We start from the raw sequence: 15,142 nt of genomic DNA, 5'->3' as shown, positions 1-15,142 counted from the left end.
CAAGATATTGAACTGGCTGCTGCTTTGCTGTGAATAATTAACTGCCTTTGTTTCTGACCCAGAGAAACTCTGTCAGTGTCAGAGTGTAGTGGCAGGTTAGGTTTTCTAAGCTTGTTAGTATGGGAAAATCTTAGACTCTCCAGAGCTACAGACCAAATAAGAGGGAACACCTGCCTTAAAGGTGGGATGGTTTGGACATGGATTCCCAGCTAATGTGGGGGGGGGGGCAAAAAAGGGGAGATTACTTTTCTGTGTTAGATACCAAGAGCAGTGTTTGGGTGCTCTGTTGCTGCATCTAAACAAACAAAAACAAAAAGTGCTCTAAAACCTAGTAGCTCAATACAACAATTTATTACTTCTCAAAAATCTGGAATAAGTTTCCAACTTCACATGGTGTTTGCTAGGCCTCTGGAATGGCTGGAAGGCCTGAAATGGCTTGACTCACATGACTGGCTGTTAGTTCTAGCTGCTAGTTGAGAAACTCAGCTGGGATAGCAGCCAGGAGCCTTGGTTCTCATTCACATGGGCCTCTACATGTGGCTGGTTTGTCTTCCTCACAGTGCTGCAAGAAGTATTGTTCCAAGAAATATTGTATTCCTAGAAACCAAGGTGGGAGTTGCAGATCCATTAAGGCCTAGCCTGGGAAGTTACCTAGCATCCCTTCGGCCACATTCAAAAGAGGTTATAGGGCCAGTCCACATTTAGAGGAAGGGACATAGACTGTGACTTTTTATGTGGGAGTTCAAGATCACATTGCAAAAGAGCATGTAGGATGGGGGTATTACTGAAACAGTCTTTGGAGATACTGTATATCACAGAGGGAACATATAGTTGTATATCTCCAAATGCAATAAGCCCTGCCAGCATCAGAATCCAGAACAAAGTCCAAACTTCTTAGTCTAGCATTCCAGATGCTCCATGTCTTGGCCAAGCTAGCCTTTAGTTGACTTCCTCATTTGTGTTGTCTGACCCCATACTCCAGCAACAATATATTTCTTGGAGTTCCCTTACACATAATAAGCTGTTTAACTGACTCCACACACTTTAGTCCATAACTGTTTTTTCTGCCTGAAACAATTTGACTTTTTCACCTGGTCAAAGACTTATTCATCCTTTAAGATTCAGCTCTATGTTACCTTTTCTAAGAAGTCTTCCTAACCCCCTTTCCCTCAATGATTTGGCTGGGTGTTTTCACAGCCTATGTGCTTGCCTCCATCATAGCACTTACCAACCTGTATTGTTATTGTTAATTTGTCTGTCTCCTTCACTTGACTGTGAACTTCTTAGACAGGGATATATGTCAGATTCTCTTTGTGTAAGTCCTAAATTTGCTTAACTGAATTGAAAGTCTTATATTGTCATAGTGAATTCCTCTTTGGCCTAATCCTCCTTAAATAACGGGGTACTTCAAATATGCTTAAAATTTACCACTTTCTTTCTGACAAATCTCAAGGCAGCTAGGATGCTTACAGGTCCTTGTAACTAAGTACTTGACTAAAAATGGATGTCTTGGTCTACTCAAGCTGCCATAACAAAATACAACAGACTGGATGGCTTAAACTACATTTATTTTCTTCCAGTTATGAAGGTCACAAAGTCCAATATCAAGGTTCTGGATAGGTTTGGTTCCTGGTAAGAGCCCTCTTCCTGGCTTGCAAACAGCTGCCTTCTCACTGTGTCCTCACAGAAGTCTTTCCTCCATTCCTGCTCATGGAGAGAAGTGAAACCAATGTCTCTGGTGTCTCTTCTCATAAAGACACTAATCCCATCAGACCAAGGGCCCATCCAAATGACCTAATCACCACCTAAAGTCCTCATATCCAAGTATCATCAATTGAGGGTTAGAGCTTCCACATATGAATTTGAGAAGGGGAGACACAAATATTCAGTCTACAATAGTGGGTTAAATATTTGACTTAATAATTTTGGAAAACCAGAACCCTGCATAAGGTAGGTTTCCAGTGTGTCTAGGGGTCTTCTTCCCCTCCCTCCTCTCAGTCCTCTTTATCCTGTTGCCTTTTCACTTCAGGCTCATCTCCTCTTGTGTGTAAGATGGCTGCTTGGGCTCCAGGCATCACATCGTCGAGGTTCAGTATGAAGTTTTTAAGCTGGTAGGGCAGCATGGGTCTAGGATTTTCTAGGAAAATGGGAACTTCATGTTTCCAGGTCTGCCTTTTATAAGGGTCATAAGTCTGCTGTCTACACCCAGGGCAATCATAGGAGAAGGGGCTTAGTCATGATTTCTAAGAAAATCAGGGGTGAGGTGGCAGGGAATAAACCCTAGAAATGAGCAGGGAAATTAAATCTAGTCCGGCATTAGATATTGGCTTGATTTTCATAGCACTGATTTAACCAAGAGAAGTTAAATGTTAGTCTTAATATAAACCAAGGGTGGAAGTTCCCAGGGTGGCATCAGAACACTTGGTTGCCCTACAATGCCCTCCTCTCCCTTTATGGGAGAGGAGTAACGGGGTGGGGAAGAATTGCTAAAATGTATGGCATTTCTACTGACTGGACATGTCAAGACCAGGGACACCCAAGGGCCTGAGCTTCCCCACTCCAAAACTATTCTGTTAAAATTGAGGGAAAAGAAATCATTTTTAATTCTTGAAATTCCCTGAACTTTTTTTAAAACCTGTATCTCCATAGTCAATCTGTTATTTTCCTGAGTAAAGCACGTGTGCATCATCCGTTTGTAGATTTCGACTCCAAATGGCTTGGGCGTTGTCCAAGTTTCTGAAGCCAGAGGGCATCTGCACCCAGTTCTGATTTTGTGGGCGAGCCCAGGTGGGCTTGGGCAGGTTGGCGGGGCCGGCGGGGAGCGCTGGAGCAACTAGGCGCCGAGCCCCAGACGCTCGCGCCGCAACCCCCCACGCGCGCGCGCGCGCGCGCGGCCTTGTGGGTAAGGCCCGGCCGCCAGGTGACAGCTAATGGCGGCGACCGCCTAAGCCGGCTGGCGGCAGATTGGGCCGCAGGAGGCACTCGGCGGGACCTTCCCGGCGCCAATCTGTTCTCGACTGCGGCTTCCCCGCGGTGGCTCCGGTCTCGCCGCACTATGGACCGGCCGACGGCGGCGGCGGCGGCAGCGGGCAGCGAGGGCGCCGGGGGACCGGGCCCGGGCCCGGGGCCGGCGGGGGGCTGGAGGTCCCCTCGGGTCCCGGGGGTCCCTGCCGCCGGCTCCAGGCAGCCTAGCGTGGAGACCCTGGACAGGTAAGCGGGGCCCGGCCCTCCAAGGCCTCCCGCGACCTGACTCCCGAGGGCCCCTAGTGAGCCTCAGCCACCCGCTCAGCGCGCGTCAGTTGGAGGCCCGTGTGTCTACCCCTTCCTTGGCCCCCTACTGGGTCCGCCACCTCTGGAGGCCCCCAACTCCCTCCCAACGTCCCCGGCCCCTCACCTGGCTCACTTCCGCCTTTCGCACCTAAGCTCCCCACACCCCTGAGGGGCTTTGCAGATGTCAAACTATTTCCAGTTCCACCTCCTACTGAGTCTGGGCTGACATTGCTCCAGCCACAAATCACTGGGGAAGACATTTCACTCCGACTCTCTTGTCGAGTGACCTTGCCTCCAGTGGTTTAAAGACCAACATATCTCAACAGCGCTGTGCTAGTGGTCTTTGATGTTGGGGTTGGAAGTGGGGACTGGGGGGGGGGGGGCGGAACCCGGTAGCTGTCAGCAGCTGGTTCACATGGAGGCAAAGATACTCTGATTTGAAAAATTGGGATGGAAAATGGCCATAGTGCTCTGATGCAGAACACAATCGTTTACTTTCAGTTCTCCACGCTTGAAAGGAACCGGTTTGTTGTTTTCGTGAACACATGAGCCTCCTGCTTCTTACACAGTTTCAGAACTAAGATCCATCCCTTAGAAGCATAAACTGACCTTGTCCAAATGGGAGGGCCACCCTAATGTCCCCAGTGCAAGGAAAGGATTGTCCCACTTCCAGAATATCCAGTATTACCACCTCTTGGCCATTTCACTGACAAGAGAGTGCAGTTAGGCAAGAGAGACAACTCTGTCAGGTTCAGATATTCATTCTTGCCAGGCTTAGTCACACTACCAAACAGGACTTTTGGGACTTTCCAAAGGCATAGGGACAAGAAACATTTCCTTTGTTTCTGCCCCAGTGTAATTACAGTGTATTTTAATACTTTCATCACCCAAGTTATCAGCTTCATTGATAATTTATCACAGCTAAGACAGAACTTTGAAATGGCCAGAATTGCACTCATGGATACTCTGTAATGTCTGAGGGCTTGGAGACTCAGAGAATATTTGCTCTCTTATAGTCAAGTGGAGAAGACAAACCAACAGCTTAAACTGAATGTGATATATGCTAGGGTAGGGTAAACATAGAAGCACTCTGGATGGGTTATGTGCGGAAATGATCTGAGAAGCTTTTTAAAAAGAACTCTACATGGCCAGGTGCCACTCCTGAGGCTTCTGATTCAGGAGTTTGGTGAGAGGCCCAGGAATTAGTAGTTTCTAAAAAGCTTGCAGCCTTAGTTGTGATCCACTACATTGTGGGTATATGGAGGTGGGGTACTTGATTTATTTGTTAATGGTCAGGGAATTGATGAGTATGGGCAGTAAGTGAGAGCCTTCTGAGGAAGCTGACATTTGAACTGAATGGTGAATAATGAGAAGTTAGCCAGAGGACAGGGTGGGGAGGGCTTTGGGATCATTGGAGTGGAATGTGCAGTCACAGGTGGTGCTGGATGTGGGGAACTGGTAAGGGAAAAGACGAGGGATGGCAGGGGCCAGATCTTAAAGGGGCATGTGTGCTTTCCTAGGGAATTATGCCTTTATCCTGTGGCACAAGGCTTCTGGGGGTATAGTTCTGTATAACCTGCCACAGAATCACCTCCACTGCTTGAATCAAATTCAGATTCTTAGGTCCCCCATAAATCTAGTCCATCTGCTTCTGAGGTGGAGCCTGGAATTTTGTATTTTAAACAACCACCTGTGCTACATGAGGTGGGGTATGTGGCCTCATTTGCCTAAAATGGTACTGGTTTACCAGTTGGGCCAGTGTAATTATTTTTAAAAGATTTTATTTACTTTTAGAGGGGAAGGGAAAGAGAGAAAGAGAGGGAGAGAAACATCAATATGTGGTTGCCTCTTGCAAACCCCCTACTAGGGACCTGTCCCATAACCCAGTCATGTGCCCTGATTGGGAATTAAACCAGCGAACCTTTGGTTTGCAGGCCCATGCTCAGTCCATTAAACTCCACCACTCAGGGCTGGGATAATTATTAATAGTGTTCTCCTTCAACTCACAATAATGCCTTGGTTTGGATGAGAAGTTATGTGGTCATCCTAGTTGTAGGGACCACAGGAGAATTTCCATCAGGTGAGCTACAGGATGGGATTGACATTTGAGAACGATTGCTCTACAGTAATGTGGCAAATGGACTGGAATTGGGAAATCTTATGTAGCAGATTATGGAAATGCTAATCACTCACTGTCAGGCCCTGTGTTGCACTAAAGGTATATCAGGAAACAGACACAAAGCCTTGCCCTCAAGGGGCATATGTTTGGTGGGAGAAAGAAAAAAAAATGTGTTTTCTATCAGATGGTGATAAGTGCTAGAGGGGAAAGTAAGTTGGGAAATAGATGGGAAGTGTTGGGGATATGTACTTGGAGAGTGGTTGGAATTTTATGTAGGGTGGTCATGGAAAGCCTAGCTGAGAAAGTAACATTTGAGTAATGCTCCTATAGAGGTGAGGGTTTCAGTCATACAGATGTCTGGGATGATTGCATTGTAGGCAGAACCCTGTGCACCCTGGGGTGGGAGTTTGAGTGAAGTGTTCAAGGGTCAGCAAGGAGACCAGTGTCACTAGTGGGCAGGGGGGTAGGGAGAGAGCAATACAGGACGAGGGGCAGGAGGGTCACAGGGGCAGGTGGTAGAGAGTCATGGGGAGCCATTGGAGGTCTTGGAGCAGAGGAATGATGTAATCTGATGTAGATTTCAGTAAGGTCTCCATGGCTGCTCTGTGGACAACAGTTTGAAAGGGGAAGGGGTTGAAGCAGAGAGACTAGCAGGCAGGAGGCTAATGCAGTCATGCAAATGAGAGGATAATGGTTTAAAACGTAGCAGTGGGGTGGAGGAAGGAGAAGTGGTCAGATTTGGGATACAGTTTGTAGAAAACATTCAGGGTAGAGCCAATAGGGTTTGCTGAAGATTGGTTGTTGGGTAAGAGAAGAAGAATCCAGGACAATCCCAAGATTTCTGGCTTGTAGGAAGTGGTAGAGATGGAGAAGGCTCTAAGTGAAGCTGTTTTAGGAGACTGGCAGCCTCTCAGCTGTGGATATATCAGTTGTGAGACACCAGTTGTATGTCCTAGAGGCAGTTTGTGTATATGAACCTGGAGTTCAGAGGTGGTGTCTGGGCTGCAGACCTCAATTTGGGAATTATCCATGTAGAGATGAGGCTTAAATTCATGAGGCAGAACACAGAAGAATGATGGGTGTCCAAAAAGGAAACTGGAATAAGAATTGAGCAATGATATCAGATGTGAGAGTGAAATGTGGGATGGGGCTCCAGTGTAAATCCCAGCTTTAAGGCCCGGGAGGGGTGCTGGGTAACTAGTTGTGCTTTTCCATGATTTAGAAAACATGGGGCAGATGCTGGTTCAGAATTGGTTGAGTTGGCAGGGTCTCTGGGACCAACCAGTAGAGATGTCTCCTAGGATTATGGGAATCTGAATCCAGAGGGAGAGTCCAGATGGAGAAAACAAACCTGGGAGGCCCCCGAGTGGTTGTTGATACCTGGTGTGTGGAGGGAAATTTTACACACTAAAGAGAAGACATAGGGGAAAGGAGACATGGCTTCCCTTTTCAGGTCTATCATTTACAGTTTTGATGCACACTCTTAAAAGTGACTGTGAGAGTGGAACCTGGCTCTCCTGCTGGGATTTAGTCCCACCCTGTGGACTGTGGGGCCCTCCCCTCTGTTCTGAATACTGTACTTCTCTTAATGATGTCAAAGCTGTGGTCCTGCAAGAGGATGTGGCTTGCTCAAGATCACGGAACTAGCAGGTGACAGAAACAGGACTCGATTCAGACCTCTTGGCTACTTGCCTACTAAACCACGCTGTGCATAACTTTGTTGGCCAGGAAGCTTTTGGTTGCAGGTAACAAAACAGAAAGCATTCTAGCTTAAGCCAAAAAGGAACTGTGTCATGGCCATCACAACATTTGGAGCCCGAGTTGCAAACAGTGTTGTCAGGGAACACCCCATCTGTTGTTTTTTTTCTTGTCTTACTCTTTATCTTTGTGGGTTTCTCAAAGTGGATGGGGTGAGGAGTGGTCTTCAAGGGGCTGAGGCAGATCCACACTACCCAGGGTCTAAAAGAAAAGCTTTCGATTGGCCCAGCCTGGGTCACTTCCCCACAAGTGGGGTCAGGAGGAGCAAGGGGTCAGGGTTTAGGCCCACAGAGGCCTATGAAGCCAGGGCAGGGGGTGTTCCCAATAGTAGAGAGAGTTGTCCTTATCAAAAGAAGGGGGAAAGGATGCTGAGAAAATAGTAAAAATGGGTCATCCATGGTGGGTAAGCGGGCAGGTTCCTACTATAAAATTTGCAATCAGGGGTTGGTGCTGGCAGAGAAAAAGGCCACATGATGACAAAAGTATGCTATAACTGGGCAATAAAGGTGACTTAGCCTTTGAAAAAGGAGATAAATCCTTCCCTTTTCCCTCCTCCTTCCTCTTAGTTAGAAATTGTGGCTGCCCTGGCTGGTGTGGCTCACTGGAGACTCAGTGACCCAAAGGGTTACTGGTTCAATTCCCAGTAAGGGCACATGCCTGGGTTGTGGGCCAGGTCCCCAGTAGGGGGTTCAGGAGAGACACCCAGAAATTGATGTTTCTCCCTCTCTCTTTCTCCTTTCCCCCCTCTCTAAAAATAAATAAATAGTATTTTTAAAAAACATACTCATATCTTAAAAAAGAAATTGTGGCAAGTGAATTCTTTTTTTAATATATTTTATTGATTATGCTATTACAGTTGTCCCATTTTCCCCTCTTTATTTCCCTATGCCCTGCATACTCCCTCCCACCTGCATTCCCCTGCTTTGGTTCATGTCCATGGGTCATACATATAAGTTCTTGGGCTTCTACATTTCTTATACTATTCTTAACCTACCCCTGTCTATTTTCTACCTACCCTTTATGCTACTTATTCCCTGTACCTTTTTCCCCTCTCCCCTTCCCGTTCCCCTGCTGATAACCCTCCATGTAGTCTCCATTTCTGTGATTCTGTTCCTGTTCTAGTTGTTTGCTTAGTTTGTTTTTGCTTTTTTTTTTTTTAGGTTCAGTTGTTAATGGGTATGAGTTTGTTGTCATTTTACTGCTCATATTTTTTATCTTTTTTTTCTTAGATAAGTCCCTTTAACATTTCATATACTAAGGACTGGGTGATGATGACCTCCTTTAACTTGACCTTACATCTGAGAAGCACTTTATCTGCCCTTCCATTCTAAATGAAAGCTTTGCTGGATAGAGCAGTCTTGGTTGCAGGTCCTTGCCTTTCAGGACTTCAAATACTTCTTTCCAGCCCCTTCTTGCCTGCAAGGTTTCTTTTGAGAAATAAGCTGAGAGCCTAATGGGCACTCCTCTTTGTAGGTAACTCTCTCCTTTTCTCTTGCTGCTTTTAAGATTCTCTCCTGATCTTTAACCTTGGGCAGTGTAATTATGATGTGCCTTGGTGTGTTCCTTCTTGGGTCCAACTTCTTTGGGACTCTTTGAGCTTCCTGAACTTCCTGAAAGTCTAGTTCCTTTGCCAGATTGGGGAGGTTCTCCAGTATTTTTTCAAATAAGTTTTCAATTTCTTGCACTTCCTCTTCTCCTTCTGGTACCCCTATGATTCAGGTGTTGGGATGTTTAAAGTTGTCCTGGAGGTTCCTAAGCCTCTCTTCATTTTTTTTTTTTGAATTCTTGTTTCTTCATTCTGTTCTGGTTGAATGTTTCTTTCTTCCTTCTGCTCCAAACTGTTGATTTGAGTCAGGGTTTCCTTCCTGTCACTGTTGGTTCCCTGTACATTTTCCTTTATTTCACTTTTCATAGCCTTCATTTTTTCCTGTAATTTATGACCATTTTCAACCAATTCTGTGAGCATCCTGATTACCAGTGTTTTGAACTGTGCTTCTGATAGGTTGGCTATCTCTTCATTACTTAGTTGTATTTTTTCTAGAGCTTTGATCTATTCTTTCATTTGGGCTATTTTTTTTTTTGTCTCAGCAAACCTGTTATTTAGTAAGGGGCAGAGCCTTTATGTAAAGGGAACACGTCCTAGGTGTTCCCCAGGGTGGGGCAACCCACATAGCTGCGTTGTGATGCTGTATGTGGGGGAGGGGTCCAAGAGGAAACAATGCGGCTTGCCACACTCTCTGCTGGTTTTTAGTCACTTCCTCTGCAACCCCAAATCAAATTGGGCCCTTCTGGTGCTGATTCCTGAGTGGGTGGGTTTGTGTATGTTCTAGGACCCTGTGGGTCTCTCCAACAAACTCTCCTGTGAGGCTGGGAGTTTCTCTCACTGCCACCTCAACCCCCCACAGGTGTTTTCAGTCAGAGGTTTTGAGGCTTTATTTCTTCACGCTGGAACCCTGGGTTGTGCAGTCTATCTCGCTCCCCAGTTGTTCCTCCCATTTTATCCGCACGCAAATGTGGGACTGCTTACTCCATCAGCTGCCACCCTGCCTGCCAAGTCCTCCAGCTGTCGCCACCTCCCGGTGAATTCTTTCCACCAGGCTGCCCATCTCTGCCCCTCCTACTAGTCTGGATGAATGTTTCTTCTTTAACTTCGTGGTTGTCGAACTTCCATACAATTCAATTTTCGGTCAGTTCTAGTTGTATTTTTGTTTCTAAATTTGATGTTGTTTTTCTTTTGGTTGTGCAAGAAGGCACAATGTGTCTCCCTATGCCTCCATCTTGATGGGAAGTCTGGGATTCTTGATGTATCATAGGAATGTCTGCCCATTCAGCAAATGTTTTTATTTATACTTTTTAGTCCCATAGATAACCACTGAGCTATCTTGGTCAGAGACTGCAATTTAGATCACTAGTAGAGAACACCAAATATCTTTATTTTACTATTTAGCCTATTTTACATACTGCCTGGGAATCCAAGTTTTTCTAACTTTCTAATACATGAGTGTGGATTTAAATAGTGATCAGATTTTTCAAAGCCTGGAACATTCTTTACAGTGAAAGCTACCTGCAACACAAACTTTCATAAGAATCTTTTACCCTTTTGCTTGATTTCTTCAGTGCTTTGACCAGATGAGAGAGAAATCTGGCCTATAGGGGCTAGTTTTTAATTCCCTCTTTGCTCAGTTTTCTTATGTGGTCCTTAAAGTCAGAAGAGCACAGCCTGACCACTTACCAGTCATGTGAATTTCGTCAAACACTGGAATCTCAGTTTTCTCATCTGTAAGATGGATCATTATGAGGCTGGGGTGAAGCTGTGTTTAGAAATGTGTTGAATACTTTGGAGCACCATACAGGTGGAAGGTGCCATTTTCATTGCATTGCACTGTTCTCATATAAGGCAGTGGCTATTATCTGTGGTCCTGGCCTCTGTTTTGCTCTCTAGCTCAGTTAGTTGGCTGCTACTGATTGTGCTATGTCTGGCAGGATAGCCCTAACGGACCTGTAGGTAGTCTTGCCATTTTCTCATTGGGCATGTCCCTTCTGTGCCTCAGTTTTATCATCTCAGATACAAGTTGGCTATTCCCTGTTCTGTCTTCTTATCACACTGTTGTTGTGGTATCACACTGATACCATAATGGACAGGAAGAGCCTTTCTAAGTCATCAAAGCCCTTATAGAAATGTGAGATAACATTATTGCTAGATACAGGATGCCATTTTTCTATTATGCTCTTATAAAAAAATCACATAATCAACTTTGCTCTGTTAAAAGTCACTTTGATTTACTCAAAATTATGTTATTTCCTATATTTAAAACTACCAACATGAAACTGATTGAATGTTTGAAAAGCATATGATATAAGATAAATATTTTACTTTAGAATTAATGTTCTATTTACATCACATTAAGAATATCCACTCTATATACAGGGGTTGGCTAAAGTAGGTTTATAGCTTTCATATGGAAAATAATACAATAATAAATAATACAAGAATGAACTGTTTCAGGTACTTACAACTGTAAACCTCCTTTTGCCCATCCTTGTAATTTTACCCGAAGGGTAAAATTCCATGAAATGATAGGGAATAACTTGCTTAGAATCTTAAACTTAAAAATAAATTATTGATTTATTTAAAATCAACCTAGAAGCTAATCATACTTCTTAGTTGTTAGTATTTCAGTTCTTTTATATATATATTTTTTAAAAGATTTTATTTATTTATTTTTAAAGAGAGAAAGGGAGGGAGAGAGAGAGCAAGAGAAACATCGTTGTGTGGTTGCCTCTTGTGCACCCCCTACTGAGGACTTGGCCTGCAACCCATGCATGTGCCTTGACTGGGAATTGAACCCTTGACACCTTGGTTCACAGGCTGGTGCTTAATCCACTGAGTCACACCAGCCAGGGCCAGTATTTTAGTTCTTATATTAGATGTAAAGGTAACTAAATAGTCTAATAAAAGTTTGTCTGAAAATAGAAATGTACTTATGTCCCCAGTCAGTGCTCATTTTTCTCACCAGGAGCCTATGTCTTAAAATATTTTAATCACACTATTTCTTTTAGTCCCACAGGATCACATGTTGAATGGTGTAAACAGCTTATAGCTGCTACAATTTCTAGCCAGATATCAGGTTCAGTGACATCAGAAAATGTATCCAGAGATTACAAGGTAAGTGGCATTGAGTCCTTAATTCATTTTCAATATGCCAAGTAGCCAAGAAGCTTTGCAGTTTTAATTGGAGTGAGACTTTGGCCCCTTGTTGCTGGACAAACATTTGGTTGGGAACAAGGCTGAAAAGTTCTCAGGAACTTTAGAAGAGAAATTTACCAGGATCTAGTACATGTGGTCATAATTTTGTAATTAAGTGGAAAAACTGTCTTTAGATTATAATCATTCTTTTAAAAATTCAGTTTCATTTTTTGATTTATTATGTATTTTATTATATATTATATTATATTATATATTATATTTTATTATAATAAATACCTATATCTTCTTTGTTAATATTCTGAATTTCAGAAAATATCTGATGTGCAATGTCTCCCTAACATCATAATTTATTACTGTATTTAGGTACTACTTGTGAGTATTCAGCATTAACATATAACAGAGTGTAAAAATTTTTCAAGATCTCAAGAATATTTTATGGGCCGCCTGATTTTTGTAGTCCCTATTGGGTTAACAAATATCTTTTTGCTTATTTTAAAAGTTGGATTACTTATTTATTCTTTTTTTTATTTTTAAAAAATATTTTATTCATCCATTTTTAGAGAGGGAAGGGAGAAAGAGAGAGAGAGAGAAACATCAATATGCGGTTGCTGGGGGTCATGGCCTGCAACCCAGGCATGTGCCCTGGCTGGGAATTGAACCTGCGACACTTTGGTTCACAGCCCGCACTCAATCCATTGAGCTACACCAGCCAGGGCTTGCTTGTTCTAAAGTTAGAGTGGAAAGCTCCTAGTCAGCAGAAAGGGGCTGTGGTTTCCTAGCATGATCATGCAACTTAGCAGGTGATCAATAAATATTTGTTGAATCAATTAACAAATAAAAAACTTGGGTGTTCCATCTTTTAGGCTAAATGTTAACTTTGTTTTAATGTCAATAAACTATTAACAGGTACATTAAATGAAACCATGTTTACATTTTAATCGTAATGTTTGCTTGAAATGAGTTTTCCATATATTATAGTCATTTTTTTGGCCTGCTAGTAAGAGAGAATTGATTTTCACACATTTGTGCTAATTGCATTTAGTATTCCAGACTACTCTCAGTCAACAGTCTCTCAAAACCATGGTCCTTGCCAGGCATCAAGTCTTACAAACAAAGAACTACAATAAAGATCCTAATTGATTCCTAATAGCTGCTCCTTGTTTAAGTGCACTGGCATAAGTTCCTCTTTAGCTCATAATATAACAAGTGCAGAGACTGACTCAAGAAGCTATGTAATTGAGATTTGGCTGTCATGTTGTACTTGCTTCATCCAAGCTGTTGGATGTTTTTGATTACACCTACTGAAGAAAAGCATGGCTGTGCATTAGTAGAAATTGGATGATCTGCCCAGCCAGAGGAGTGATAGTATATATTCTTTAATAGGTTTCCCTGCTATTTGGTTTTCATGTTTGTACACATAGGGGCAGCTGGGGTTCCCGGTCCTCAAAACCCTGCTGGGAAAATATGCTACCTCCAGGTAGGAGAAACATCTGCTGCATCACCAATGCCTGAATAGCTGGTCACTGAGCAGCTACTGACCCCATTGATCCTAGTTGCCCTATTGCCCCTACTTTAGTTGCAAAACTGCCCTGCTAAGTGGAGAGGCTCAAGGACCCATATTAGTAGAGAATAGCTGTCAGTCCTTGGAGTGATTTTCTGGATGGACAATTATCAGTTAAATGTAATGTTTTCATTTGATTGAATTTTTGTTAGTGCTGTGTGGATTCTATAAAAGTTTGAATATTGACCACGTGCATAGCTTTCTAGCCTATATGTTAATAGATCAGTCTGAGTCTGTACTTAGACATGAAGTAACTAAGTTATTTTGCAATTTTAGTCTATTTACAAATTTTGCATAGCACAGTTGGCTCATATTGGAATGGATTAACAGATGGTATTCATAAAAAATAAGGCTTTTCTATATTTTGTAAATTGAATTTTAAGTATCTACATTAGATCATAGCTAAAGCCTCTAATGAATTATTGTAAAGCAGTATGTCTTATAGTTGTCTTTGCCCTGTAGCCAACTCTGCAAAGTTGGCATTGAATTTATTATTTAGGAGTTATGTGTTTTTCAAGGAGAGAGTTTTTTTAAATAATAAATATTTTTATTCTGAACCACAAGAATAGTTTTATATGCTACTTATAAAGTAGTTCTTAAAATCAGCATAACCAAGATCAGCCTTTGGGACATCTTGGAGCCATTGTATGGGGTTTTCCGTAAAAGTCCATGTACAATTTCTTGAGGATTTACTTTGTAGTCATCAGTCAGTAATATTTGAAATTATCTATTGTGCAAATATCTTATCTGAAATACATGCTCAATTTGGGGGTTAATTTATTATAGCTTAAACTCAAAGTCTGTAATTAGATGGGAATAAATGTTTATATGGGACAGAGTACTTGTATCTTGATTTGAAATGCTGATTGTCTTCTAAGATATAGGCTGCTGAGAGTGGTTCCACATCATCATCATCCTCATTAACCCGGTAGCACATACAGGGCTTTATGGTTTTGTAATACTTTTTCACATATCATCCATTTAAGCCTTAAAACAACTCAGTGAGGTACTTTTTATTATAATCATCACTGAACAGATGAGGAAATCAAGCCTCAGAGAGGTTACTTGACTTGTTTAATATCATGCAGTCAGAACTGGGATTTGAACCCAAGTCATCCCACTGAAAAGCTAGAGTGAGTTTTAAAATTTGCGCCCTGCCCCACCCACCATCTTTAAAGATGTGGCTTTTGGGTCTTCTTACATCAGTATTCACTGGAGTGCCTGCAAAAATGCAGCTTCCTTGGACTCCATCCTGCTCAGTGAATCAGAATCTCTGAAGGCAGTGAACTCAGTGCTTCCTATCTTTCTTACATATACTAAAATTGGAAAAGCTAGGTTTCTGAGGTTTAGATCTGTTGAAATTGGTGATGAGACCATACATTTCTCCTACATGCCCATAAATCTGAATAATTACCAACTTATGCTAGGTTTTGGGGAACATTTGTTTTATCATTTTCTCTTACCATAAATTGACAGCTCAGGATCAGATCACCCAGAGTGTGCTGAGAATATCACTGATATCACATGAGATGAGCTTAGATAGTATGTCCATGGACATGTTTTAACAATTACATAATTATTTTAATGAGTCTTAGAAAAACTAGCACATCAAACTTGTCTCCCTAGTTCAAAAGTTTGTCCTAGAGGGCTAGAACTTTATAGTCTGTTTTTTTCACCACTGTGCCTCCAGCATCTAAAACAGTGCCTGGTACCAGCAGGTGCTCAA

At 42.7% G+C, this 15,142-nt stretch overlaps 1 protein-coding gene across 15 annotated transcripts in view; it reads left to right on the top strand.

Annotated features, from left to right (window-relative positions):
• Positions 1 to 2,893: 2,893 nt before the first annotated feature.
• Positions 2,894 to 15,142, top strand: part of MTMR1 (myotubularin related protein 1) — a 93,793-nt gene continuing 81,544 nt past the window's right edge. For 7 of the 15 annotated variants that reach the window (XM_036016266.1, XM_036016265.1, XM_036016267.1 and 4 more), the window contains exons 1-2: positions 2,895 to 3,210; positions 11,708 to 11,813. In XM_036016266.1, coding sequence (XP_035872159.1) covers positions 3,056 to 3,210; positions 11,708 to 11,813 — 261 coding nt within the window. In that variant the 5' untranslated portion in view covers positions 2,895 to 3,055. Of the gene's footprint in view, positions 3,211 to 11,707; positions 11,814 to 15,142 lie in introns of all 15 variants that reach the window. The other 8 variants (XM_036016272.1, XM_036016270.1, XM_036016269.1 and 5 more) reach the window with 2 other exon arrangements.

The sequence above is a fragment of the Phyllostomus discolor genome, chromosome X (genome assembly GCF_004126475.2).
Source record: "Phyllostomus discolor isolate MPI-MPIP mPhyDis1 chromosome X, mPhyDis1.pri.v3, whole genome shotgun sequence".
Taxonomy (NCBI): Eukaryota; Metazoa; Chordata; class Mammalia; order Chiroptera; family Phyllostomidae; genus Phyllostomus; species Phyllostomus discolor.
The sequence above is the reverse complement of the archived record's forward strand: the minus strand, read 5'-3'. Positions and strand labels throughout refer to the sequence as shown.